Below are 27,965 nucleotides of genomic sequence, written 5' to 3' on the forward strand. Positions count from 1 at the left end.
TGCAGTGGATTCTCAGAGAAGACAAATACTCTCAAGTCAGACATAACATGGTGTAACAAACAGGATGTTGGTGTGGACTTAGAAGAACCCAAGTTCAAATCCCAACTCACTTACTAGATGTGCTCCTTTGGGTAAGCTTATCTTGTGCTCAATTTCTTTATTTTTCTATTGCATGAAATTATATCACCTATTTCACAGCTCTGTTGGAAGGATTAAACAAAATAATGGATCTAAAGGCATTAAAAATGTTTAAAACAATATATACTTTTGATTTATTTATTTGTGATATATTTAATATTAAAAATCAAAGACTTCAGATGTAGAACTAAAAGAGATCTTTTTTTATTTTTAAAATTAATTTTATAATTATAATTTTTTTGACAATACATGTGCATGGGTAATTTTTTACAACATTATCACTTGTACTCACTTCTGTTCTGAATTTTCCCCTCCTTCCCTCCACCTCCTCCCCTAGATGGCAGGCACTAAAAGAGATCTTAAAAGTCATCTCTTCCAATCCCAGATTTTTAGATGAGGAAACTAAGGCCCAGAAAGATTTAGCCAAGTTCATGCATATGATAAATGGCAGAGTCAGAATTTAAGCTTGTTACTCCCAGTTATGAATCTTTCCATCAAATCACATTACCTCTCAGAAGGGGGAGAGTAATTCCAAAGGTCTTTGAGGTTGTTTTTGTTTTTGTTTTTTAAATTTAATTTAATTATTTTATTATAATAGTTTTTATTTACCAGATAAATGCATGGGTAATTTTACAACATTGAGAATTGCCAAACCTTTTGTTCTAATTTTTCCCCTCCTTCCTGCCCCCCGCCCTTCCCCATGGCAGGTTGACCAATACATGTTAAATATGTTAAAGTATAAATTAAACACAATATATGTATACATGTTCAAACAGTTATTTTGCTGTACAAAAAGAATCAAACTTTGAAATAGTGCACAATTAGCCTGTGAAGAAAACCAAAAATGCCGGTGAACAAAAAACAGAGGGATTGGGAATTCTATGTAGTGGCTCATAGTCATTTTCCAGAGTTCTTTTGCTGGGTGTAGCTGGTTCAGTTCGTTACTGCTCTATTGGAAATGATTTGGTTCATCTCATTGTTGAAAATGGCCACATCCATCAGAATTGATCATCATATAGTATTATTGTTGAAGTATACAACAATCTCCTGGTCCTGCTCATTTCACTCAACATCAGTTCATGTAAGTCTCTCCAGGCCTTTCTGAAATCATCCTGTTGGTCATTTCTTACAGAAGAATAGTATTCCATAATATTCATATACCACAATTTATTCAGCCATTCTCCAATTGATGGGCATCCACTTAATTTCCAGTTTCTGTCCACTACAAAGAGGGCTGCCGCAAACATTCTTGCACATACAGGGACTGTCCCTTTTTTTTTTTTTTTTTAAATTTTATTTATTTATTTTTTTTCCCCTGAGGCTGGGGTTAAGTGACTTGCCCAGGATCATACAGCTAGGAAGTGTCAAGTGTCTGAGACCAGATTTGAACTCCTGTCTTCCTGAATTCAAGGCTGGTGCTCTATCCACTGCGCCACCTAGCTGCCCCAACTTTCCCTTCTTTACAATCTCTTTGGGATATAAGTCCAGTAGTAACACTGCTGATCAAAGTGTATGCACAGTTTGATCACTTTTTGTGCATAGTTCCAAATTGCTCTCCAGAATGGCTGGATGTATTCACAATTCCACCAACAATGTATCAGTGTCCCTGCTTTAATTTATTTATTGTTTGTTTGTTTTTGTTTTTTTAATAGCTTTTTATTTTTCAAAATACATGCAAAGATAGTTTTTTTTTTTTTTTTTATATTCACCCTTGTTAAACATTATGCTACACATTTTTTTCCTTCCCTTTTTCCTCCCTCACCTAGATAGCAAATAATGGTCTTTGAGCTTTTTAAAAGTATCTTTTATGCTTTGAAAAGTACATTTAAAGAAATGCTAAATCACTGTTTCAGCTAAAATGGTAGACTTTTTGGAGAAGGGGTATTAGGAAATGAACAAAATGTACTGCTTCAAAAATAGCTTGAAAGATTGGAACATAAGAACAAATACATTTGAATAAAAAGGCTCAATTATTATATAATTTAACTATATGTCAAGTTAAAAATTTGTGAAAAATATTTGACAATGTTGGTTACTCCCAGTGGAAAAACTTAGATTATAACTCCCAATTCAAAGTTAAGAAATATTTATTCAATTTCTTGTAACCTCTTCCAAAGAATATAAGGCTAATGTTATTCTATCATACTTTATAGATATATTTTAAGAGATATTGCAAGGTATGTGAGTGTTGGCTCATATTCAATATAAACTTTGTACCTTACAATTACCCTCTCCGTAAATTTCCTGTTACAGGTAAAATCATGGTAACTTTTCTTTGCTATGAATTAAATTGTATTATTTGATATTCATGAGTTATAATAGTTTTCCTCATTCTCATCATTTCATCAGCCTATCTTCTTTTTCAATTAAGTATTTCTTTGATGATATTATTTATAATATTTCTTCTTTGTAGTTCCTTTTTAATGCCTGCTGCAGTCTATTCATACTCATTATATATTTCTTCATTGCCTACTGAGTGATAATGATCAGGATCAGGTTTATGGATTTCATTGGTACTGGGGACTTCTAGAAAAGGCAATTTCTTGCACCAGTCGTGGTTTGTGATCATGGTTTTTTCCCAAACATTTTACTAGATGAGTATTCCAGGACATTTTGAGGTCCATAGTTATTATATAGATAAATCACTATGTATCCATCTATTAAAAATAGCAACCTTCTGTGTCAAGGGCTACAAATGAGCAGATGTAAGGTAACATAGCACGTGAGGCTAATTACCAATTGGACAATTCTCTATTACTACATGTTTGGAAGATGACCCTCCCCAACTATTCTGTTCTGGCTGGATCTGTGGGTGTGGACAAAGAAGGGGAAGTGAGATCAGTGGGTGAAGTAGGAGGAGGAGATTGATGCATTGATGCATGGGGTGGAGAGACAGGAAGGAGGTGTGGAGATTGCTAGATCTAATCCCCTGACCAACAGCAAAAGACCAAGAATAAAGACTTTTGCTTATCCTGACTCCTGCTGATTCTAAGAGATCCAGGGTCACTACATTTGGCCCCAACACTTCTGTAGTATAAATCCAGCTATAAGGTCATTTATGATTATTTTTTCTTTTTATTGTTTCACTTTCATTTGCTTATTTTCAACTTAAATATAAAATAGGAAAAGAAAAAAATTGCTGTGTGCACAGAACATGAGAAGATTAAAAAATATATAAAGCAATAAATTTCCATTTCAAGAAAGCCTATATAATAAATACTATTCATTGTGCTCAAAGCTGTCCATCTTTTCTTTTCTTCCCTGTAAATTTTCTTTTTTTTCTCTTGTAAAATTTTTACTTTATTCCTCCTGCCCCAAGAAAGCTACAATTAAGCTTGGATACACAACCATACACACACACATAAATGTATACATACACACATTCAAACACACATACATACACATAGATACTATTGTCATACATTTATATAACATGTTAGGTTCTTACTAAGTGCTAAATCGGTACTTAACAATTCTCAAGTTCTGGCCTTTACAGGGAGTTTTACCCCTTCGAACTTCTGGGGAGGAGCTTACATGTTTAAGAGGAGCAAGTTCATTGGTGGAAGTATTTTTTCCCAGAAGCCCCTGAGTTATTCCACGCCCATTCTCTGGGAGGATAAAAGAAGCAACATTGAGCCAGGGGGAAGAGTCTCTACTCTAGGTCAGAGTTGGGACAGCTCTCTACAGGAAGAAGAATCTGGCCAAGAGATTGAGTTGAGACAGCAGATCTCCTCCCAGAGAGCGATTGGTAGTTTCTAGAGACAACAGAACTTTACATATACATATATATATATGTATGACAATAGTATCTATGTATATGCATGTTTGTATATGTATGTGTACATATACATTCACATATATCTCTGTAAGACCATATTGTGCTTGTTTGTCCTGTTTCTCCTAAAGGTAGATAACATCTTCCTTCATAAGTTCAAGTCTTTCCATATTTTTCTAACTCTACCAACACAATATTCTAAGCTTATACTGTCTAATTATTTCAAATAGTCTAATGTAATATTGATTAATGTGGCTGACATATAGTGTAGTTTCCCTATTTTCATGTTTGGATTAAATCTATTTTAGCTTTAACTTCATGAGGAATCATGGTTATTACCCATGCTTTTTTACATAATAAATTCTACTCTTGATCTTTATTTTATGTTTGTATGTTTCTCTATATTTGTGTGGGAGGATTAGGAAACCCTCCTTTTTCTCTTCTTGTTTGTGATTTCCTTTTTATCCCATTCATATTAATGTACATACCTTATTACATTCCTATTAATCTACACACCCTTTTATACTCTCCCTTATCCTATTCCCTCACCTCTCATTTCTCTACAAATTTAGGAGACTTTTATTCACTTCCAGATGTCTAGGTTGTTTTCTCTTTAACCTAGGTTTTATCTGTATAGGGTTCCCTCAAAAAATCCTTCCCTTTTCTTCCATATCACTGTATCTGCATTTCTTTATGAATTTAAAAGACTTTGGTGCATACATATACATACATACAATACACACACACACACACACACACACACACACACACACACACATACACAACAGAGTGTACACACAATAGGGTATCCAGAAACACCAGTCCTCCTTCATTATCTAATTCTTCTGTGTCAGTTCTTCCTTTCCCACTTCATTTGTATAAACACTCTTTTCAACTTTTCCCACATGGTTCTGCTTTTTAGAATCACATCATACTCAGCTCTATCCTAATCTTCCTTTCAAACTACTCTATTACTAATGACAATTGTAGACATATGGTTTACATTTTCATGTATAAAAATTAAATTGTTTCTTATTGAATCCTTTGTAATTAGTCTTTGATGTTTACCTTATATTTCTTTTGGATCTCATATGTCAAATTTTCTATTAAGTGCAGGTCGTTTGCAACATAATCTTGACAATATAGCAATTCATTGAATATCTTTTTTTGTTTGTTTGTTTGTTTCATTCATGATTATGCTTAGCTTTGCTGGGTATATTTTCTGTTACAACCCAAGTTCTTTTGCTCTTTGATACATAGTGTTCCAAGTCCCATAATCTCTTATTGTAGCCACTGATAAATCTTGTATGAGTCTAACTGTGGCTCCCATTAACTTTGATTTTTTTTTTTCTTTGTTGCTAATGATATTTTCTCTTTGAGCTGGGAATTTCAGAATTTGGCTCTGACATACTTGTAAGTTTTCCTTATAGGATTTCTTTCAGATAGTGATGTATACATTTGTCTATTTCTACCTTCCCCTTTTGTTCTCACACTTCAAGGCAATTTTCTTTAATTATTCTTGTATTGAGTCCTTTTTTTTTTAAACAATAGCTTTCAGACAGTCCTATTATTTTTGTTTCCTCAATCTGTTCTCCATATCAGTTATTTTTATTATAGGATATATTGCATTCACTCCAATTTTTTCATTCTTCATATTTTGTTTTATTATTTCTTAGTCTCTTGTAATTTCACTGGCATTGCCTTGCCCAATTATAATTTTTAAGGTGTCATTTTCTTCCTTAAGATTTTGTATCTCCTTCTCTAGTTGTTTTACTTTCTTTTCATAATCTTCTTATTTTTCTTGGATTGTTCTTATCTATCTATCTAAGCTTGTTGGTATAGTTACCTCTGGTCCTATAGTATGGGAGATAGTGCCTCCCCTCTGGCCTAAAAGAGAAACTAAGATCTTTGCCATCCTGTAAGTGTTCACACTCAGCAGCAAGCCTGCCCCCTGCTTCTGCTTTCACCAGGTGTATTCTGCTTTTTCCTAGCTCAAGGTCTTGTCTAAGTAAAACAACTGGACCTGGGCTCTCTTATCAAGAAAGGTTCCCTCAATCTTCCCTGTCATCCATACCCAACTTCCCACACTATCAGAGAAGTGAAAATTCCTATGACTAGGGGCAAAGCTAACTCCTAACCAAGCAAGTTCCAGGAGTCACCGGTTCAGTGGAGCTAATCTAGAGGTATTTATGCTTCATAGGGTCCAAATCTCTGTTCTGTGATCTTTTTTTAGCTCTGCTACTTTTGAAGAATCCTCCCAGGTCTTTTCATATTAAGTATTTATTAGGTATTTAATTTTTATAGTCTCAATTTATATTATATAACTCAATCAGTTTCTCTAAATAATCTATACTAATTTCTAAGGTTAGGATCCTTAAAGATAAACTTTTTGGAGTTATTGATGGAAATGACCTGTTCAACTAAGACATATCATAAACATATAAATAAATCAACATGGATCACCTATTTATTTCACATTCCTCATTTGATTTAAAACTGGTTAAAATTGGTGGTTTGCCAAACATTTATTCCATAGGTTTCAACTGGAGCTAAGAAACCTTCAATTATACGTGACAAATCCAATGAGAAATATTTGTAATTAGCTTTCACCTTTGCTCTGAGTAGGGATATATTCCAAAAGTATTTGTTTATATTGTGCTTTATGAATATCTATCAATTTATTCCTCCCTTTTATGCTATATACATGCCAAAATTTATCATGCTTTATTATGAAGGACTAAGTTTTGTTAACAACAGAATTTTTAATAGGATACTTTCCAAATCAGTTAAATTTTGTGTTACAACACCAACAGCATACATTCATCCTGGCTGGCATTGCATAAGTGCTAATTGCTTTAAATATATTCTTCATAATCAGTTTTGATTTTAGAAAACTATTAAGTCTTTTAATCAATCCAGTCAATCCTAGTGTGTAAGTTGATTGGTTCACTTCAGTTTCCTGTGAATCTAATTGGTCTCACCAAACAAATCCATTTTTTTTTTCTCATTGAAATTTTCCTTTTGGTCTTCAAAATCTTCTGTCTCTTCTGGGATAAAATTTCCTGTAGAAGTTTAGTTCACGATAACTTTTCTCAGAACATCTTGAAATCTGACTTTCTAAAATTTAGAATACATGCTAGACTGTGAATATTTAAATTTGTTCTTCTTTTCTAACACAAACGCTAGAAAATAGTGGCCATTTCTGAATAGAGTTCCCATCCTTTCTCCCCATAAATCAGTTTCTCTTTTATTCATGAAAATCCAGTGTTAGTAGAATTTTCTTAGTTAATTTTTCCTACCTTTTAGAGGATAAGATTATCAGTAAGGTAGGTAAAGAGATTATTAAAATTTGATGTGTGCATCTGTGTGTGTGTGTGGGGGGGAGTGTCAGCATGTCTAGATAATATCAGCTGTATCATGGTTCTGTGCCAGACCTGCCTGTGATTTATTTCTAATGTTCTCTTTTATTGTCCTGACTCAGTCTTCCTAAATTGTCCTGCCTCGGTTTCTAATTGTTCTGCTCATTCCTGCAAAACCATCCCTCCCTCTTAATCATCAGAATATTTGATAAGGATAAAAGATCTTATGTTTTAAAATATCAGAATGCCTCTCCCCATCTCAAGCTATCAGAATATCAGATACTGTCTTATCAAGATGCCTCTCCCCATCTCCAGGATGCCTCCCCCCATTATGTCATCCTATCTCTGGTGGCTCACCCCACCCTGTCAGAGTCCCGTTCCCACTCTCAGCAGCCTGACTCCATCCCTGCTTCAGTCTACCCCCTCTGTCTGAGCCATGTGTATATAGGAACATTGAGAACTTGATTCTTGGAGACGATGGTCTCATTCAGCCCTGGGACCAAACCATGGATCCATTTGGTCCCAGTAAATCTCTCCCTTTCAAATAAAATATTAAATACTCTCTAATCTCTATCTTGCTTCAATTTCTTCAGCATTACACTCATAGTCTTTTTTGTTGTTGTTTGTTTCATCTTTATCTCATGGTCTATATAATACTTCAATGAAAAAATCATTTATTGTCCTCTCTTCATTTAACTTCAACCACATACCAAGTACCATGCATAAGCATAAATTCCTCTGGTTCCTAGGTTTTCTTACACACATACACTTAGATCTTGAATGCTTCTCTTCTCCCCCAATTTGAGCTATCTCATTTCTTTTGAAGATCCAGAAGTGTGGTATAATCATATATTTTGTCTCACCAAATCTCACCAATTTCTACGAGGTCAACTTTGGCTCCTTACAAAATTAATACTTTAACTCCTTCTGTGTGTTGTTTAATTTATATTAGATATAGTTGAGATTGTAGGTTTTTACCACTGATTCCATTCTTTCTTGCTTTATCTCAAACATATATATATATATATATATATACACATATATATATGACAGTTGAAACATATGTAATATATATATATATATACACATATATATGACAGTTGAACATATGTAATATATATATATATATATATATATATATACATATATATGTTCTAAGACATTATCATTATCTACTATCATTATCATTATCCACTACATTATTATCTACTATCTAAGACATTATCTACTGCATAATTAATTATTGGATGAATTCACTACAAAAACCTATAGGTAAGTAGGTTGAAAAAGCTCTCTAAAGTTTCTTTCCAGCTATGACATTCTATGATTTTATAAACATCTATATATTGAATCAGAATTAAAATTAGCTATATCATAGATCCCCCATTTCTGTCATTAAAAAAATTTCAACAAAGCAACATCTGCAGCCAATTCCCTTTCAACTAATGGGTTTCATTTCCTTGCTCAAAGCAAAAGAATGATGACTAGGAAGGCAAGAGAATTTGAAAAGCTGAGAATGAGGGAGGAGAAAGAGCAAATGAAAATGAATGACCACTGATTAAGTATCCGGGACATTTGAGGAGTTTAACTTACTCCCAAGAAAATGACTTTAAATGATAACTATATGAAGTTGATAGGACAGGCTTCCTCTTTATTTAAAATATGGAAAAAGTTGTAGAATGCTAACCTGGAGTCAGGAGACTTATTCCTGTGAATTCAAATGTGATTTCAGATATTTACTAGCTGTGTGACCTTAGGCAGGTTATTTAGCCTTATTTGCTGCAGTTCCTCATCTGTAAAATGAGCTGGAGAAGGAAATGGTGAACACCATTCCAGTATCTCTGCCAAGGAAATCTCAAATGTGGTAATGGTGAGTCAGATCCAACTGAAAAACTATTTAACAGAAACAACAACAAAGACCAATAGCTTAGCCTGGTTAGAAACACAGTCCAGGATTTTATCATGGCATTTTTGAATTAGATAATTTATGAGTTAATGTTAATTTATTTTGAGTATATCTAAGGATAGATGCTTTAAAAGACCTACTTTGTAAATATATATATATATATATATATATTTCTATTTGGTATGTTATTAGATGTCAATAAATGTTTGCTAAATGAATAAATCATCTTATCCAATCTCTCATTTCATAAATAATAAAGACATTGACTTGTCCAATTTAGTTCATCCAGTCAGTGGCAAAATTTTGGTTAAGACCTGTATTTCTAAATCATTTTGGGGTTACTTTTGTCTTTCTCTAACAACCAGCTATCTAACAAAGGCAATGTGATTCTTGGTTTTACCACACCCCAAGAAAGCAAGTGAGACTGGAATAATATCAGGTTCTCACTTTTTTTAATTATCAGTGTAACAAACAGAAAAACAAAGATCTTTGTGCTCACCACTGGGAAAGCTCAAAGTTCAGATATGAAGAATCAGAGTAAAAACAAGTTAAACAACATGGGGTATCCAAGCATAAAGGAGAGTTCTTCTGAGTTCATTTAAATCCCCTCTCAGTGCAATGCAGCACCTCTTCTCATTTAAGTTCACTCACAAAAATGAAACAGGAAAAACAAAACAAAAAAACAGCAACGGAACCTTGAGGTTTTTTAAGAATCTCCTAAAGCCTTAATTAAACAACTGATATGTTTTCCAGCAAACCAGCTCCAGATGGCTGAAGCAAAAAACACTGCCTCATCATTTTGCAAATGGAGGCAAGAAAGATGCAATGACTAGAACAATGGAAATGGGCTAAACAAAAACCACAAAGGAATCTAAACCAAATTGCAAGATTTTAAAGAAAAATCTGGGCATTAAAGAAAAAAAATGAAAAAAAAATATATTTCTTACCATTGATTTGCAAAGGTTGGGTTACACAGGTATGAAACATTATCTACAAAAAGTTAGAATTTATTTTTATGTGTTTATTGGTTTTACATAATTTTTCTTCTTTTTATTTTTAGTTTCAATTTATTTTTTCCCAATTGCATGTCAAGAAAATTTTTAGAATTCATTTTCATAAGATTTTTACAGTTTTTTCCTTCTTTCTTCTTCTTCTTTTTTTAGTTTTAATTGCACTTTATTTTCCCCCAATTGCATGCCAAGAAAATTTTTTAGAATTCATTTTCACAAAATTTTTATTTTCCTTATTTTTTCTTGTTTTTATTTTAATTGCACTTTATTATTCCTAATTACATGTCAAGACAATTTTTAGAATGTGTAATACCTCCCATATTGATGGATTTATGTATACCTGTTTTAAGAGTGAGCCCCTTCAGAAACCCCCTAATCTGATTTGTTGTTTTCATCTCCCTTCCTGAGATGTCAGGGAGGGTGTGATCATCTCTTTTTATGGTGTTTTCACTCTTTTTTTGAGCAGTCAGGGAAGGCATGATCAAGCTTCTTTTTGGGGGGTTCTCACCTCCTTGAGAAGTCAGGGAGGTCATGACCACCTATGTTCTAAATCAAAAAAAAGCAGGAGATGTTATGATTCTTTGAAGGTACTAAGACAGTGGAATTGATAGCGACAATAATTATTTAATTTAACATGGTTTAGTATGATTGATCTGATGCTACAAGGAGAATGGGCCAGAATTTGAAACAAGAATTGAGGAGACAATGGTTAAATCTAATTTAGCATTGATTTAATCCTATAACAAATAATGGTTTCTTAGTGATGTAATGATTGGAGTATGCTCAGTGTACAACATATAAGCAAGATGCTCTCAGGGCTAGATACAAGCCCACTCTTGGAGGTAGAGACAGATTCATTCCATATTCCACCTTTGTGCTGGCTGGAGGCTTTGGATTCAGAGGGAGCTTAGAGGCAGAAGCTGGAAGTGACAAAGGACTAGCATCAAGAGCTCTCAGAACTAAGGAGAGAGATAGGTCTCTAAGAAAGCTAACTGGGCTATTTTGAAGGAGACAATAAAGAATCTGAACTTTTAGCTCCTGGCTGCATTTGGGGTGATTATTGAACTGAACTGAAACTAAGGCTGCTCCCAGAAGTTCCCCAAGAAACATGCTCCCAAAGAATATTATAGAACATTTAGAGAAGAACATTAGGATGGTTTACTGCTTATTCTGCTTTTTTGGCTCCCAGAAGTCCCACCTCAATTTTTAAATTTTCTGTTAAATAAGATGCGACTCACTAGGAGAGATGAAGGAAAGGATACAGGAAATCCCAATGACAAAAGAGAAAAAAAAATCAATAAAATCTATTTTTTTTTTTAAGAAAGAAAGCTGAACAACAGAAAAGTTGGGCCACATATTTAAAATATGGATAAACATTTTACCACTCATTTCACAGATAAGGAAGGTGAGCTTAAAATAAATTAAATAATTTTCTCAAAGTCCCCAAAGTAGTAACGGATTAAGCTAAGATTTGAAATTGGATCCTCTTAATTCAATGCTTTATAGGTATCATAAGTTGTTTCAATTTTTCAAAAATGTCCAGATGAAAACACATATACACACATACCACATGCATACACAAACACTTGTATGAACACAGAATATACACACATATAAAGATATGTATATATGTGTATGTATATATATATGCATATATATATATATACACATGCACAAATCCATAGACTTGTCAACACTTGTCTATGAATCTTCATAGAAATTTAAAAACATTTTGCATGAAAGAAGCACTAAGATGGGCAATTTAAAAGAGGGCTCATTTAAAAGGAAAATGCTTAAGAATAATCATGTGCCATGGGCAGAGGAAGCACCTGGGTTTGAAGATGAGCTTAATGAGAAAAATGAATGGATCACACTGAAGGGCAAAAGGAAATTTTCCACCTGTTCTAAAGTCTAAACACAAAATGAGCAGAATGAAATGTATTTAGGCTATAAAGATTATTCGTAGATATATGATTGAAACAATAACCATATTCCTAAATTGAGCAAGCTTCATTGTTACAATCTCCATATATTCCATTGGCACATGCATGTCTACATACATACATACATACACACACACACACAAAATGACTCAAGGTAACCATTTATCTAGAATTTAAGGAACTGGAATTTATTTCTTACCACTTGTAAATAAATTCCTCAGATAAATGCAAATAATTAAGTTATTTCTTTCTTCCTGGGAAAGTTATATATATTTTTAAAAAGCTTCAGCCTAAGCTACTTATTCCATAAAATCCTTTTTACAATAAGATTCATTAATTTGTTTTTCTCTCATCAGAACTATTGAAACATTTATTGTCTGAACCACCTAATTTAGTAATAAATTACACACACATATGCATATTTGTGTATCCATGTGTTACAGTTTCAGGATTTTCCAATTCCTCTGTAATGGAGATTAGTTTTCTCTAAAAGGCAACAACCATCTTGGGGACTCGATAGGCCATGATCTTTTGAGCTTCCTGGTTACCTAAGTTTATAAATAGTCACATGTATGTGAATCTGGGGCCTTCCTTACTAGGCAGAATTATGGAAATCACCTCAGTGATCACACTGTCCAGCTGATGAGACATATGAAGATGATGATAGAATGGGCAGTGAGAGAGGAGCATAAAAGAAAGAGAGTCTAAGTGTCATTGTATCTCTTTTTTATATCCTTTGTATATTAAGGCAAATTAAACCTCCTTTTGTTAACTGTTCAATGACTTGTGAATGTCCTGTTTTGTCCCAAAATTGAAAATAAATTAACAGGGTGCTGAACACACCCAAACCTGTCACTTGGCAATGTTTGCTATAATTTCATGTGTATTAGTATCATCACAAATATAGAACAAGTAAAGTACTTAAAGTCTTGGGCTATATCTTATTTTTATATATCTTTACAATATCTACAAAATGGAAACAAAAAAATGGAAAAACATGAAATACTTGCTTCTCAAACAAAATGACTAAAGTAATCCAGTTCAGTAGTTATTCTAAGCAGGTATGTGCAAAGGGGAGTAAGGGATCAAAATCAAATAGCTTAAAAAAATTCATGATTTTTTTTTATATCAATCCTCTTCTCCTCTGATGCAGCATTGACTCTGGAGTAAATTATGTTTTTGGTACATTATCCTAGACAAATCACTTAACTTCCCTGGGCCTCAGTTTACCTATTTGTCAAAATGAAGGATTTATACTCTGATGTAACTCACAATTCTAGATCAATGATCCTATGTGACCTCTATAACATTGTTGTTGCTATTAGGCCTGTAAACTCATTTTACAGAAGAGGAAACTGAGGCAAACATGATTAAGTGACTTGTCCAAACTATTAAGCTTATATTTAACTGGGTTAGGCTAAAAAAATGATGCCTTGAGTATGAAAAAAACAAATTAACTATAATGGTAGCTAACAAAAATACCTCCTAATTTATTGATTCATTTGACAAACTCTAAGAATAACTCTAAAACATGTGTTTGAGTTGAACACAGAAGTAAGAAATAACTCATGAACTACAACTAACTCATTTAGAGATCTGAATGCTTCTTCAAAACTTAAATTAAAGAGAATGTTCTAGTTAAGAGTATTCATGATAAATATTTTTAAACTTTATAGAATAAGATGTTTATTACCACATAGTCCAAAAATATATAAATATTAAACTAATCTATCTGGAAAAAGAAGACTAAAAAGCAGATGTGACAACTAAAATATTACATAGGGATTTTTATTTGGGGACGCTAAATCCTAGCAACAGGAATGTAATGCAATATATGGTTAAAATTTTACTCCTACCAGTTCCGATGATCTTGTGATGAAGAGAGCTATCTACATTCAGAGAGAGGACTGTGGGAACTGAGTGTGGATCATGACATAGCATTTTCACTCTTTTTGTTGCTGTTTGCTTGCATTTTGTTTTCTTTCTCATTTTTTTCCTTTTTGATATGATTTTTCTTGTGCATTATGATAATTGCTTAAGTACGTATACATATATCAGATTTAACAGATATTTTTAATATGTTTAACATATATTGGATTATTTGCCATCTAGGGGAGGGAGTGGGAAAACAAGGAGAAAAACTGGAGCACAAGGTTTTGCAAGGATCAGTGTTATTATCCATGCATGTTTTGAAAATAAAAAGCTTTAATTAAAAAAAGAAAAAAATACCCCTACTCCTATAAAAATACTCCTAGTCCTATAAAGATAGGAAGCCTGGTAGGATTGATTTTAAAAAATGACACTGATACCAGCTCTGTGTGCCTGTAGACACCATTTGGTTCCTTCAAGCCTCAGTTTTTGGAGGATGATTGTAGCACTTAATGAGTGAGAATCAAATAAAATAATGTATAAAAAGTGTCAGAGAATAGAAGAGGCTGATAGCAGGCAACTAAATATGACAATGGTTCTCAAAGTGGAGTCTGTGAGGTCCAAACTATTTTCAAAATAATTATGTCATTTTAATTTCTAATATGGTAAATATTGATAAATAAAATGCACATAAGCAAAAGATATTTGAAGTATCCTTAGTAATTATTGAAAATATAAAAATAGCCTCAAGCCAAAAAAGTTTGAGAACCAGTATATCAGAGTACATCAATAAAAATCATTACAGCTAGGGATTCCCTCTAACAATCCATAACATGGTGAGGTCCAACACTTAGCCAATGTACATATTCTCATCCTAAATCTTTAGAGAATGGCAATCCAGCTTCTGCTTTGTTGTGGTTTAGTCATTTTATGCATGTCTGAGTCTTTGTGACTCTATATGGGGTTTTCTAAGCCAAGATAATAAAAAGGTTCACCATTTCCTTTTCCAACTCATTTTACCAAAGAGGAAATTGAGGCAACAAAGCTTGGTAAATGATTTGTCCAGGGTCATTCATGGTTAAGTGATTTGGTCAGGGTCACATTTGAACTCACCAGAACAGGCCTTCTATTCACTGCATTACCGAGCTGTCCCTACGTTCTACTACTTGGTACCTCCATCACTAAGGACTTACCAACTCCTAAAACACTTCCCACTTGTATACAACTTGAATCATGGGAAAGTTCTTCCTTAAATGGAGCTAAAATCTCTCTTCATGTAAATCCCATCCATTAGTCCTACTTTTGTCCTCTGGAGTTAGGCAGAATAATTCCAACACCCCTTCCAGGTGCATCCTCTCAAGACTGTTTTTTCTCATGCCTGGCAGCTCTTTCATCCAATAAGGGAAAGATGGTACATCCTCTTGTCTTTAAGATCCATGGAGTTACAACCAAGGACATTCTATTAGTAATATATTGGATCAGAAAAAGTATAATCACCATTTTAGGTATCCTTTTAATTGGAGACTAGGAATAGATGCTGGATAAGCAAAATCAAAAGGAAAAAAAAAACAGAATAAGGTGGGGGAAATGTAATGGGAAGAATTTGTAAATACAGGAAGTTCTATGAGCCAAGTGCAATTAATCAGTCAACACATATTTATTAAACACGCTTTATACTAGGCAACAATGTAGTTTAATAAATATCTATTTATACATAGGCAGCTGCATAGTATAATAGATAGAGTACTAACCCTGGAGTCAGAAAGACTCATTTTCCTGAGTCCAAATGTGGCCTAGATACTAATTATGTGATCCTGGGCAAGTCACTGCACTTTGTTTATCTCAGTTTTCTCATCTATAAAATGAGCTAAAGGAGAAAATGGCAAACTGCTTCACTATCTTTGTTAAGAAAATTCCAAATGAGTTCATGAAGAGTCAGATACAAATGAAAAACAACTTAGCAACATGTATACATAGTATTATATGCTTAATTATTTGTGGGCCATCCAGATAGAAAGAGCAATAGGATGCTGGAAATATGAATAAGAAGAATGATTTGGAGTTGCATGTGGTAGTGAGGTTGTGTGTGTGTGTTTGTGTGTATTAATCACTTGATCTTTTTTCTGATAGCACAAGTAATATTTTGATAATCTGGGTATGATATTGTTATAGGTACTGAGGCCTAGACTTGAATCTCTTAGTTTTAATCTAATTTTAATAATTTAATTTCTTTGTTATCTGCATAAGGAGGGAAATTCATCATCACAATCTTCCTCAATACAACATAATAATAAAGCTAAGAATTGGAATGATTATTAAATGTCACCTAGTACAATATTCCTCAATTTATAGAGCGGAAACTGATAAATAACAAGAAATAATGGAATGTTCTAAGGAATCAAACCCAGGTTCCTTGACTTCAAATTCATTGTTTTTTCTATTCCCACTGGTACCTACAAAAACTTGGGTTGGCCATGGATTTTACAATTAATGGTCTATCTCTAAATTCTCTTTTCATTTTAATTGTGTCAAATAGAAATCTATTCTGTGTGACTCCAGAAGGTTCACTCAACCACACTCAGCCTCAGTTTTATTTTTTTTATAAATTGGGATTAATAATAGGACATGAAAGGTATTTTGCAAAATTTTAATCTCTAGAGAAATGCAAGCTATTCTTCTTATTATTATTATCAGTGACCAGCTGGAATGCTACCTCAATTTTGAGACTTCATTATGTTTCTTACAATGAGATTCCCCCCTTTCTGCACTGCTTCACTGAACTGAGATGGCAAAGCAGATGTCAGGAGTGGCTTCAGGACATTGGCAAGTAAAAGGGTGCCCAAACCAGTTCTTTAATCTTTAGGTACATAAAAATTGTAAGTATGGGAATAAGACTATTGCCAACTCTCTCAAAGCTCATTAGAAGCCTAAATCTATCACGGTTGATGATGAGTAACATCCTCAAGGGATGGGCAACAAGTTCAAGATCCCTCTGCTCTAGTTCTTTGTGCCAAGCATAGAATCAGTGCATGCATTCTTTCTTGAATGCACAGTTTCTCTTTTCCTCCTCATTATACTTCTCTTTTTGCCCCTTATTATATTGATATTCTTCACAGAGCACTGTCAATGGCTAAATACTGATGAGAATGAATGTGGCTGCCTTCCACAATGGGTCAAATGCAAGTTCAGGGCTGGAAGAACATGATTAATGCACATAATTATTCTTCTCTTAGGAATAATATTCCCCAGCTCTGCTGCAATGACCAATTATTTTATTTAAGATTTTCATATTAAAAAAAAAACATCTGGCACTTGGAAAATTTGTCATCTCTGTCCCTGTTAAGACTTCTTCCCATTGGAAAAAAGAAATCAGCTTCTTTATATAAGTTCTTATTTTTAATCTTCAGTATGTGTCCAACACTGGCAGGGTGCTTAGCATAGCAGGACATATTAAATCGCCACAGTAGTAGGAGGTTTCCTTCATCAATTTTGAGATGGAGCCAAAATCATGGCTAGTGTAGTACTAGTCCAAAAGACAAAGACTAGAATAAATAGTCTGGCAAATATCTGACAAATTTAAAATTATAAGACTAGGTTTATATCATTCTCTATGATATTAAGACACCTCATTTTTTTTGTTTTGTTTTGTTTTTATCAAAACTATAACTGATACAGGTTGTACCTCTGAGATACTAAAATGAAAGTCAAGTCAATGGGAAAATTCTCTTAAGAGAGGTATTTGATATTGGGAAACAAAGAAATAAAAACATTCCAGTTCTCTGCACTTTTGACATATGAATGAGTATTTCAATGTATTAGACAGATAAATATAGAGATAACCAATGATTCATCATCTATATGCTATTTATAAAGGTAATTTTAAAAACCATAGACAATGGCAAAGTAATTTCCAACTCAATGTAGAATGCCACCATAATCATGTAGAGAAAGAAAATTGCTCTCTCTTTTTATCAGTGATTTTGACTTTGATGTTGCCTCAAATAATATTTAAAAACCAAATGAAGGAAAGGCAGCCTCAGATAGTCTAAAATAATGAGGTAATCAGCAGATAACCAAGACTTTTATGGCAGAAACACTCTATAAAGCAATGCCAAGGATATTTTTTATTGATTGATTGCTGAGGCAATTGGAGTTAAGTGACTTGCCCTGGGTCACACAGCCAGGAAATGTTAAGTGTCTGAGGCCAGACTTATAAAACACACCTCTGTTGTTAATTTTTCTCTCCTAAGAGTGTTATAAGGCTATGCCAAGATTCTGTATTTTTTTTTTTTATTATCTGCCTTTGCTTCCATCTGCTATACATGATTTTTTCTTTTACAATTACTTTCCTGTAAATCCCTTTTGGGTTTTTTTTAAGACCTCTTTTTTGTCCTCATCAGAACTATTTATCTGCATCATCAGAGTTTTCTATTCCTCCTGGTATGATTTTCTCTATAAAATTTTAATCTGGGATTTTACCTAGCCTTTCTCTGAACTAATATGTTCTCTACAAATACTGGGGCTACTTGTCAGGATATTCTTAGTTTTTCTCACTTCTATAAGAAACTCTTAGAAGAAACAATGAATTTCCCAACCTTCACCCAAAACAAATCCCATGATTCCCAGCCCCCTATCCTTAACAATTAATTTATTCTAAAGGCTTTAATTAATTTATTAATAATTAATTTATTCTAATTTCTCCTCCTCCTTTTCCTCCTCCTCCTCCTCGGCAAGTGGGGTTAAGTGACTTGCCCAGCTAGGGAGTGTTAAGTGTCTGAGACTACATTTGAACTCATGTCCTCCTATCTTCAGGGCTGGTGTTCTATCCACTGTACCACCTAGCTGCCCAGTTCTTCCATTTTTTTTTAAAGGATTTAAAGGATTAAATTTTCATTAAAGCAAATCAAGAAATCATCTGCAATTCTTTTTTTTCCTGATAAAGAGAATTACATTAGATGTCTACATGATTGAAACTGTCATCAATACTCCATCATTCTTCTGTTCCAAATTTGTGATATGTTTCTAGGATTCCCCATGTATGATTATTGTTTTTCTCTCTCTGTCCATATTTACATACATGCATTGTGTGTGTGTGTGTGTGTGTGTGTGTGTGTGTGTGTGTGTGTGTATGAACGGGAGATATAACCTTACTTTATCCTAGTAACAAAATTACAAAGTACCTATTATCACTATTGACAATTTAAAAATAAGGACTAGGCTAACAGAGGTTAGCTTGGCTCTTGAAGATTCAGATATGACTCAAAATGACTAAACAACAAACCTACTTTCTCCATTAACTATCTGATATACATGAGTTTTCTTCATTATTTTCAGTTTAAAACCCATTTGATTTAATTTATATAACTATATTTAAAATTATTCTCAACAGGGGACAGTCAAGATGATGGAGAGGCCACAGGTTTCTTTATGACCTTCTCTTACTATCCTCACACAAATTACAAAATCCAGCCTCTGAATTATCTTTGGACTGGCAGAATATACGAATATTAGAAATGTAACAAATTACCAGCAGAAGAAAATTTCAAAGATCTCTAGAAAAGGTCTATTTCAATCAGGCATGAAGGGTGGCAGGCCAAGCACAAGTAGGCTGAGCACAGACATCAGTGCAGAAGTGCAGACAGAATGGTGGGAGCTCTGCATAACAGAGAACCTACGGGGAGGAATCTACAGTAGTGTTGGCTCCTCTACTCTGGTTATAGGCCAGTAGATCAGTAGAGAAGTTATAAAACACCCAACACAAACACAAAAAGTAAATAGATTTACTACTAAACACCAGAAACACCTCAGCCAATGAGCCTGCTCCTTCCATCAAGTCAACCTGAGTTCTCACCTTGTAATTGTCCAACCTGAATTCTCACCTTGTCACTATCCAGACAACCCGAGTTCTCATCTAGTAATCCCAACAGGACCTGGCCATGCACACCCAGTACTGGAAGTGAATCAGCGTGGACTCAGCACAGGCACTGCAGCTTGTAGAGGAAGCTTGGATAATCTCCCTTACCATAAAAATAGATTTCAACTTTAAAATAAAATGAATGAAAATGCAAAAATAACTCTGACCATAGACAGTTTTTTGTTTGTTTGTTTTTATGGTGAAGGAGAACAGATTTCAAACTCTGAAGAAAATAAAAGCAGGTCATCTCCAAATGAAGCCCCAAAGGGTGATATAAATTGGTTCCCATTTTACAATGCTCTCCTAGAAGAAACTATAAAAGATCTTAAAAGAGAGCTGATAGAAAGATGGGAAAAGGAAATGAGAACTTTACAAGAGGGTTTGGAAAAGGTGACAGAAATTATATGAAGAAAATTCACTACAAAACAGTGAAATGGAAAAAGCATATAACTTCTTAAAAATAGATTTGACAAAATGGAAAAAGAAAACAACTCCCTGAAAAACAGAATTTTTGAAATGTAAAAAGAAAATAATTTAATGTCTCAATGAGATATCAAGACCAATCTCCCAAATGAATATTGATGCAAAAATCTTAAAAAGAATATTAGCAAAGAGTTTATACAAAATCATCACCAGGATAATACACCATGAGCAAATAGAATTTATACCAGTAATGCAGGGCTGGTTCAATATTAGTAAAACTATTAGCATAATTGACTATATCAATAACCAAATTAAGAAAAAAAATTTGATTATCTCAACAGATGCAGAAAAAGCATTTGATAAAATCCAACATCCATTCCTATATATTGCTAAAGGATTGGTCTTGATATCTCATTGAGACATTAATTTCCATTTATTCATTCTGATTTTTAATGAATTGTTTTCTTCATTTTCTTTTTTTAACTTTTTTTTTATTTGTTGAATTTTTAAATGAGTTGTTTTGTTGTATGGATTTTTTTCCATTTCACAAATTCTGTTTTTTAAGAAGTTATTTTCTTTTTACATTTCAAAAATTCTGTTTTTCAGGGAGTTGTTTTCATGTCATCTGCAAAAAATGATAATTTGGTTTACTCATTACCTATTAAAAAACACTAGAGAGTAGAGGAATGAATGGAATTTTCCTTAAAATAGTCAGTAGCATCTATTTAAAAGCATCTTCAACCATCATATGTAATGGGGATTGACTGAACATCTATTTAAAACCATCAGCAACCATCATATATAATGAGGATAAACCGGAACCATTCCTAATAAGATCAGGGGAAAAACAAGCTTGCTCACTATCACCATTATTATTCAATATTGTATTAGAAATGCTAGCTTTGGCAATAAGAAATAAAAAGAGATTAAAGGAATTAGAGTAGGTAATGAGTAAACCAAATTATCACTTTTTGCAGATGACATGATGGTATACTTAGAGAATCCTAGAGAATTGTTGGGCTTATATCCCAAAGAAATACTAAAGAAGGGAAAGGGACCTGTATGTGCCAAAATGTTTGTGGCAGCTCTTTTTCTAGCCAGTGGCTAGAAACTGGAAAATGAATGGATGCCCATCAATTGGAGAATGGTTGGGTAAATTATGGTATATGAATGTTATGGAATATTATTGCTCTGTAAGAAATGACCAGCAGGATGAATAGAGAGAGGCTTGGAGAGACTTACATGAATTGATGCTGAGTGAAATGAGCAGGACCAGGAGATCACTATACACTTCAACAATGATACTGTATGAAGATATATTCTAATTGAAGTGGATATCTTCAACATAGAGAAGATCCAATTCAGTTCCAGTTGATCAATGATAGACAGAAACAGCTATACCCAGAGAAGGAACACTGGGAAATGAGTGTAAAATGTTTGCACTATTGTCTTTCCACCTAGGTTACTTATATACCTTCGGAATCCAATTCTTACTGTGCAACAAGAAATTTAGTTTTACACACATATATTGTATCTAGGTTATACTGTAACACATTTAATATGTATGGGATTGCCTGTCATCTAGAAGAGGGAGTGAGGGAGGGAGGGGAAAATTTAGAAAAGTGAATACAAGGGATAATATTGTAAAAAAAATTACCCATGCATATGTACTTTCAAAAATTATAATTATAAAATTAATAAATAAAAAACAAAAAATAAATATTTATACATATATTTAATTTAACATATATTTTAACATATTTAACATTAGTACTGGACTACTTGCTAGCTAGGGGATGGGATGGGATAAAGGAGGAGCAATTTAAAACAGAAGGTTTTGCAAGGGTCATTGTTGAAAATTATTGATGTATATGTTTTGTAAATAAAAAGCTTTAATAAAAAAATAAAATTATTCTTAACAGATCTTGTTAGATGTCCTCTATTCTTAACCAGAAAAGTATCATTCCTGTCTCTTAAATGATCTTCCAAAAATGATAGGAAACTTTTTATTTTCCAAGAGAGTGTATTGCACTTGTAGACAGAACTATTTTTCATGAAGTCCTTTTTCATATGAGCTGATATCTGCCTAAAAGTGCCATAGAATACGACCCTCTGGAGCCATAAAGAGTAAGTCAAATTTCTCTTCTGTACTAAGAAACAGTTATCATACTTCTTTCCCCAGTGTATTAATCAAGATTATAGTTTCAAAATTAATGATAAATCCTCAAATTAAGTTGAATTAAGGATTTACCAAGCTCTTTCAACATCTTATTTTCACAAAAATCCTAAGAAGTAGATGCTTATTATTTCCACTTTACTGATGAAAAAGCTAAGGTATAAGTGACTAACTTCAGGCGGTTAGTAAATTTTGGAAGCAGGATTTATAGAATGAACAATATGAGTTTCTTTTGTTATTGGCTAGATAAGTGATTAGGATTTTGATCCTTTAAATAGCTTTTTTTTCCCCCTGAGATAATTGGGGTTAAGTGACTTGCCAGGGTCACACAACTAGGAAATGTTAAGTGTTTGAGGCTAGAATTTGAACTCAGGTCTTCCTGAGCAGGTTTGGTGCTCTATCTACTACATCAACTAGCTGCCCCCTAAACAGCTTCTTTTTTAATGATCATAATGAGTTGTTTATTTTTTCAATTAGGAAGATCTGATTTGTTCAAGTTTTATTCCAACTATTTCCCAAATTAGTTATGATAAACATATCATTTAAACAAACTGGACCTCTTTCTTAGGCCATAAAATAAAATAATTGTGTAGATATCCTTTATGTGTCAGTTTTAGCTAGGCCGTGAGTGGACAGAGCACTAGATCTAAAAGTAGAAACACCGCAGTTCTAACCTGGCCTCAAAAACTTCCTATTTGATCTTGTGTAAGTCATTTCACCTCTATCTGCTTCAGGTTCCTCATTTATAAAATGAGAGTAACAGTAACACTCACTGCTCAGGATTGTTGGAAGAATAGAGATATTTGCAGAGAGTATTACAAATCTTAAAGTACCATAACTATCTAGCTGTGAATCTATGACTGTCACAAAAGGAGGGGTGGAGTTGGGAACATATTTATGTAATCTCAGTCCCAGAAGTCTTTGGCATGGGATTCTATTCTTATTGATAAAGATCAGATGCCCTACACCTGTAAGAGAGGTAGGGAAGAGTAGGAGAGAGCAGGAAAGGTTCTTTTAGTCTCCAAGTTTCTTGAATTTCATTGTGTTCTACAGTTTTTTGGGGATGCTTCTGGCTTCCAATTTCAAGAGAGACGATACCAATCTCAGTTCCATTTCATTTTCTCTGGATGCTAGAATGTACCATCTTTTTGCAGGCTCACCTGCAGTCCTCATTTAAAGGTTCTTATCCAGTGAAAATATTTGCTCCTTGACTTTGTCTGGTTCAAGGACATGGAACCATATCCATACTGTTTGGAAGTGAGCAGCACTCAGATAACAGATCTATCAACAGATGGCCTGTGGCTGTTAGGAGTTATGTGATTTTATAATGAGGCAAAAACACATACTGAGAATCAATTACAACTTTATTAATCTATCCCAAAGGTTCTTTACTTCAGGTATATAGGTTTCATTAAAGTATCAAAAGGGGTTGATGACACAAAAAAAAAGGTGAAGAAGGAGGATAAGATGACTCAGTTACTTTGGAAAGCAACTATCATGATTAGGTCAAATAAGACAAAATACAAGGGTTTGTGGAATTGTTTTAAAGCCAGAAGCTACTATCTTGGAGATTCATCAGTTCTTCCAACATTGCTCTTCTTGTGGTAAGGGTCCACATCTAACTTTTCTAAATCATCCATTTTGAATGTCTTCTTTTATCTAGCTACATATCCCCAGTCCTCCAAATTAATATAATATGCCTCTTCATTATCCTTTCATTAGATTTTTAAAAAATGTCCAGTTGCAATTATATACTAAAAAAAACATACTTTTTTTTTGTTTGTTTTTGTTTTGTTTTGTTTTTCCCCCCTGAGGCTGGGGTTAAGTAACTTGCCCAGGGTCACACAGCTAGGAAGTGTTAAGTGTCTGAACCACATTTGAACTCAGGTCCTCCTGAATTCAGGGCTGGCACCACCTAGCTGCGCCTAAAAGAAACTATTCTTAACTTATTGTATTTGGAAATGATCAGCCTTTGCAGAAGGAGACTACATCTCTAATGGAAATAACATTTTTAAATACAAAGGAGATCTATTGCCCCACATAGCTGATGAGTCCAGGAAAATAGGAAAATAATCATAGAAGAATGATCATCTGCTTTGAAATAATCAGAGAAGTGACTCTTTTTAAACAAAGGTATCAAAACTGCTTTAGTCTCTGGGAAATAGATCTGGATAACAGATACTCCTCTAAATAGCACTGTGGCAACTACGACACTATAGAAATAGATGAAGGTCACTTATTCCTTTTATAGGCAAAGGCACAATGATCCATCTGTATCATATTATTCACATAGTGTACTTATTCTAATAAGTCCCATAAGAGCACCTCATGTTTATATTGCATAGTCCTCAGCAGCTAACGAGCTCTTAGTGTTGGATTTGATTGCAGTGGATGATAGTACATGAATAAATATGATGAACCAGAGAGAGCCAGCAGGGTATAGTGGAAAGAGTCCTGACTCTGAAGTCTGGGGACCCGAGTTAAAATCCTTCCTCTAACAAGTATTGCTTGTGTGACCTCAGGCAAGTTACAAGTATTCTGGACTCAAGTTTCATCATCTATAAAATAAGGCAAGATAATCCTCCAATGTCTCTTTCAACATTATATCTATATTTCTTTGTATGTGTTAGTGGTATTGAAGGAGAAAAAGAAAGTCTAGCATTGCAGTCATAGCTAAAGATCAAAAGTTGTGTGATATATATTGAATAATAGGAAATTCACAATTATGGTTAAATTACATTAATATTATGAAGATTAAGTATGCATCTTTTAGAAAAGAAGTCAGTAAAACATATTTAAGTATTCACAAATCTTGATTTTTTCCCTAAGGAAATAAAATCAATGAATTCTTTCATGTTCTAATAAAGTAGAAAATTAAAATGTACCCAAAATTATCTTGACTAAAAAAGAGAGAGACAGAGAGATAGTGAGAGGCAGAGGAAAAGATGGATGTTGTTATAATTTATCAATTTGATCATGGTTATCTTCCATTTCATGGAATTAAACTATTGCTTAATTGATAAGAATAAATCAATGAGCAAATATTTCTTAATTTCCTATTGCCAGCCACTAAAACATTAACTATTTGTATGATACTTAATGCTTTACATAAACTATCTCATTTGAGCCTCAAAAGAGCCATTCAAGGTAAACAGGGCAAGTATCACTCCTCTCCTTTTACATATGAGGAAACCAAGATTCAGAAATATGTGAGCTGGAACAAAAATCATCAAACAGTATGCTATGACACTTTTATGATTTTAGGGCATTTGTTTTAGGAATAAAACACTAAATTGGAGGTGGGAAAGTAATACAAATTTCTCTTCTCTCTTAGTATAATGTACTTTAAATTGGACACTAGAACCAGCTTGTCTGTTACTTCTCATTGTCCACTCCTGAATCTCTAATAAGATCATTAAATTCATTTTTAACATGTGCTTGCTTCCAGGGGCAGCTTGTTAAAATCCAAATGAATCCATCAGCATGAATGAGAGACCCACAAGACAAGAGTAGGGATTAGCCTGACAAAATATCTGCCTGTATCAACACAAAGTGTCAAAGAAATGAAGCTCCAGGAGACACTGATCCAGACGGCTTATCTTCTGAACTCTCCCAACAACTCCCTAATGACAGAAAGGCTATACTCACAAGTTCTTTCCTTTTGACATGGATATTAAGAGCTCAAAATCTATTTTATGGAGTTTACTCTGCCTGGAGGGTTTATCCCCAAAGTATTTTTAGGGTTATGAGATTTGTGATTCCCTATTCAGAAATCTTAAGCAAAAATCAAAGAGTTTCCCTACTTTCTTAGGAAAGTCATTTCAGATTTCTCTTCACCCCCAGCCTAATCTCTAGAGAATTGTATCACTTACTTGGGATAGTTCCTTGGCTGGATGAAGGGCAGAATCTCTGAATCTTGTCCAGATGGAGGGAGTAGCAAATCTCGAAATCTTTCTGCCAAAAATTAAAAAAAAAACACAAACCTGATATTAAATTGTAGAAAGTCAAGGCAATGCTTTAAAAATAGAATCATTTCCTTAAGATAGTGTTTTTAGTGGAATAGGGAGAGAAGTCACATAGGATATCCCACCACATCATTCCATAGATCATTTACTGAAGAGCAAAACTGACTTGGAATCAGGAAAACCTGAGTTTAAATCCTGCATAAAGCACTATTTACAAATGCTAAGTAAAACATGTAATTTCTCTAAGTTTCTGTTTCTTCATCTGTAAAATGGGAACAACAACAATAATAAATGTCTATTTCACAGGATTATTGTGAAGATCATGTGTGTGTCTAAAGTATGTTATAAACTTTAAAGTATTACATAAATGACATTATTATTTTACTAGATACCTATTTTTATATCATAGGCCTTTTTGAATATTTTTTATTTTAGCAATGCCACAAAATTAACTTTCACCTTCTATTTTTTAATAATAATTTCTTATTTTGAAGAATAAAGAAGCAACACAGAAGCTCAGAGTTAGAGGGAACCTTATAGATCATAAGAACCAATTCACATTTGAACAAGAATTCCTTTGACATCATACTCAGCCAATTGACATATAATTTTTGTTGAAGGCCTTCAAAAAAAGAAACTAACAACATTTTGAAGAAATCTATTTTAGTTTTAAATAGTTCTATTTGATGGGAAGTTTCTTTTTCTTTTTTTAAAAGACATCAATTCAATTTTCCTTACTCATCAATCATTCCTAACCTATACATCAGGGCTTAAGAAGAATAAGCTTAATTTCTTTTCCCCTTTTAATCAATATCTTAAAATATTTTAACAAAATCTGAATTTAATAAGATAAAATTTAATAAAGATCAATATAAAGTTTGGCACTTGTATTGAAAAAAGCTAATTTCACAAGAACAAGGGAAGGGATAACATGATTAGACAACAATTTGTAAGAAAATCTTTTGATTGCTTTAGAATACAAACTTAACCTGAATAAAAACTATAATAGCTAAAGAGAATTTAAGGTATAATAAAAGGGGCATTATTTTTCTAAGTAAAAAAAATGACAGTGCCATTGCTGGTCAAATGACATCTGAAACAATGTGTACAAATTAGGGGTGCTATAGTTTAAGACTATCATTAACTTAGTGCCAGCTGAAGGACAAATAAGATAGTAAAGGACCCATATTCCATGTTACCAGACAGTCCATCAGAGTGACTGGGGATGTAAAGTCTGGAGAAGAAAAGACTAAGGGTGTCTCATTATAGATATCTTTACGTATTTGAAAAGCTAACTTGTAAAGGATAAAAATGACACGATCATAATGGAAGATTACTGTTATATAAGAAATGACAAGCCTGATGATCTTAGAAAAACATGGAAAAACGTGAAGCAAATAATGAAGAGCAAAATGAACAGAAGCAAGAGAGCATTATATACAGTAACAACAGTATTTTTCTTTTTTTTTTTAAACTAAATACAAAAT

General features: G+C 33.4%; 1 protein-coding gene and 1 long non-coding RNA gene across 4 annotated transcripts in view; one reads left to right on the plus strand and one right to left on the minus strand.

Moving 5' to 3' along the window:
* Positions 1 to 26,796, plus strand: LOC141563495 (uncharacterized). Its single transcript, XR_012488432.1, has 2 exons — positions 1 to 131; positions 25,962 to 26,796. It is a non-coding gene; the product is annotated as an uncharacterized LOC141563495 (long non-coding RNA).
* The window catches only part of NOX4 (NADPH oxidase 4), a 225,920-nt gene that overhangs the window by 27,129 nt on the left and 170,826 nt on the right, over positions 1 to 27,965 (minus strand). For all 3 annotated transcript variants that reach the window (XM_074304691.1, XM_074304692.1, XM_074304693.1), the window contains one exon: positions 26,386 to 26,467. In XM_074304691.1, the coding sequence (XP_074160792.1) occupies positions 26,386 to 26,467 (82 nt within the window). The remainder of the gene's footprint in view (positions 1 to 26,385; positions 26,468 to 27,965) is intronic.

Source organism: Sminthopsis crassicaudata, chromosome 3, assembly GCF_048593235.1.
Source record: "Sminthopsis crassicaudata isolate SCR6 chromosome 3, ASM4859323v1, whole genome shotgun sequence".
NCBI classification, from domain to species: domain Eukaryota; kingdom Metazoa; phylum Chordata; class Mammalia; order Dasyuromorphia; family Dasyuridae; genus Sminthopsis; species Sminthopsis crassicaudata.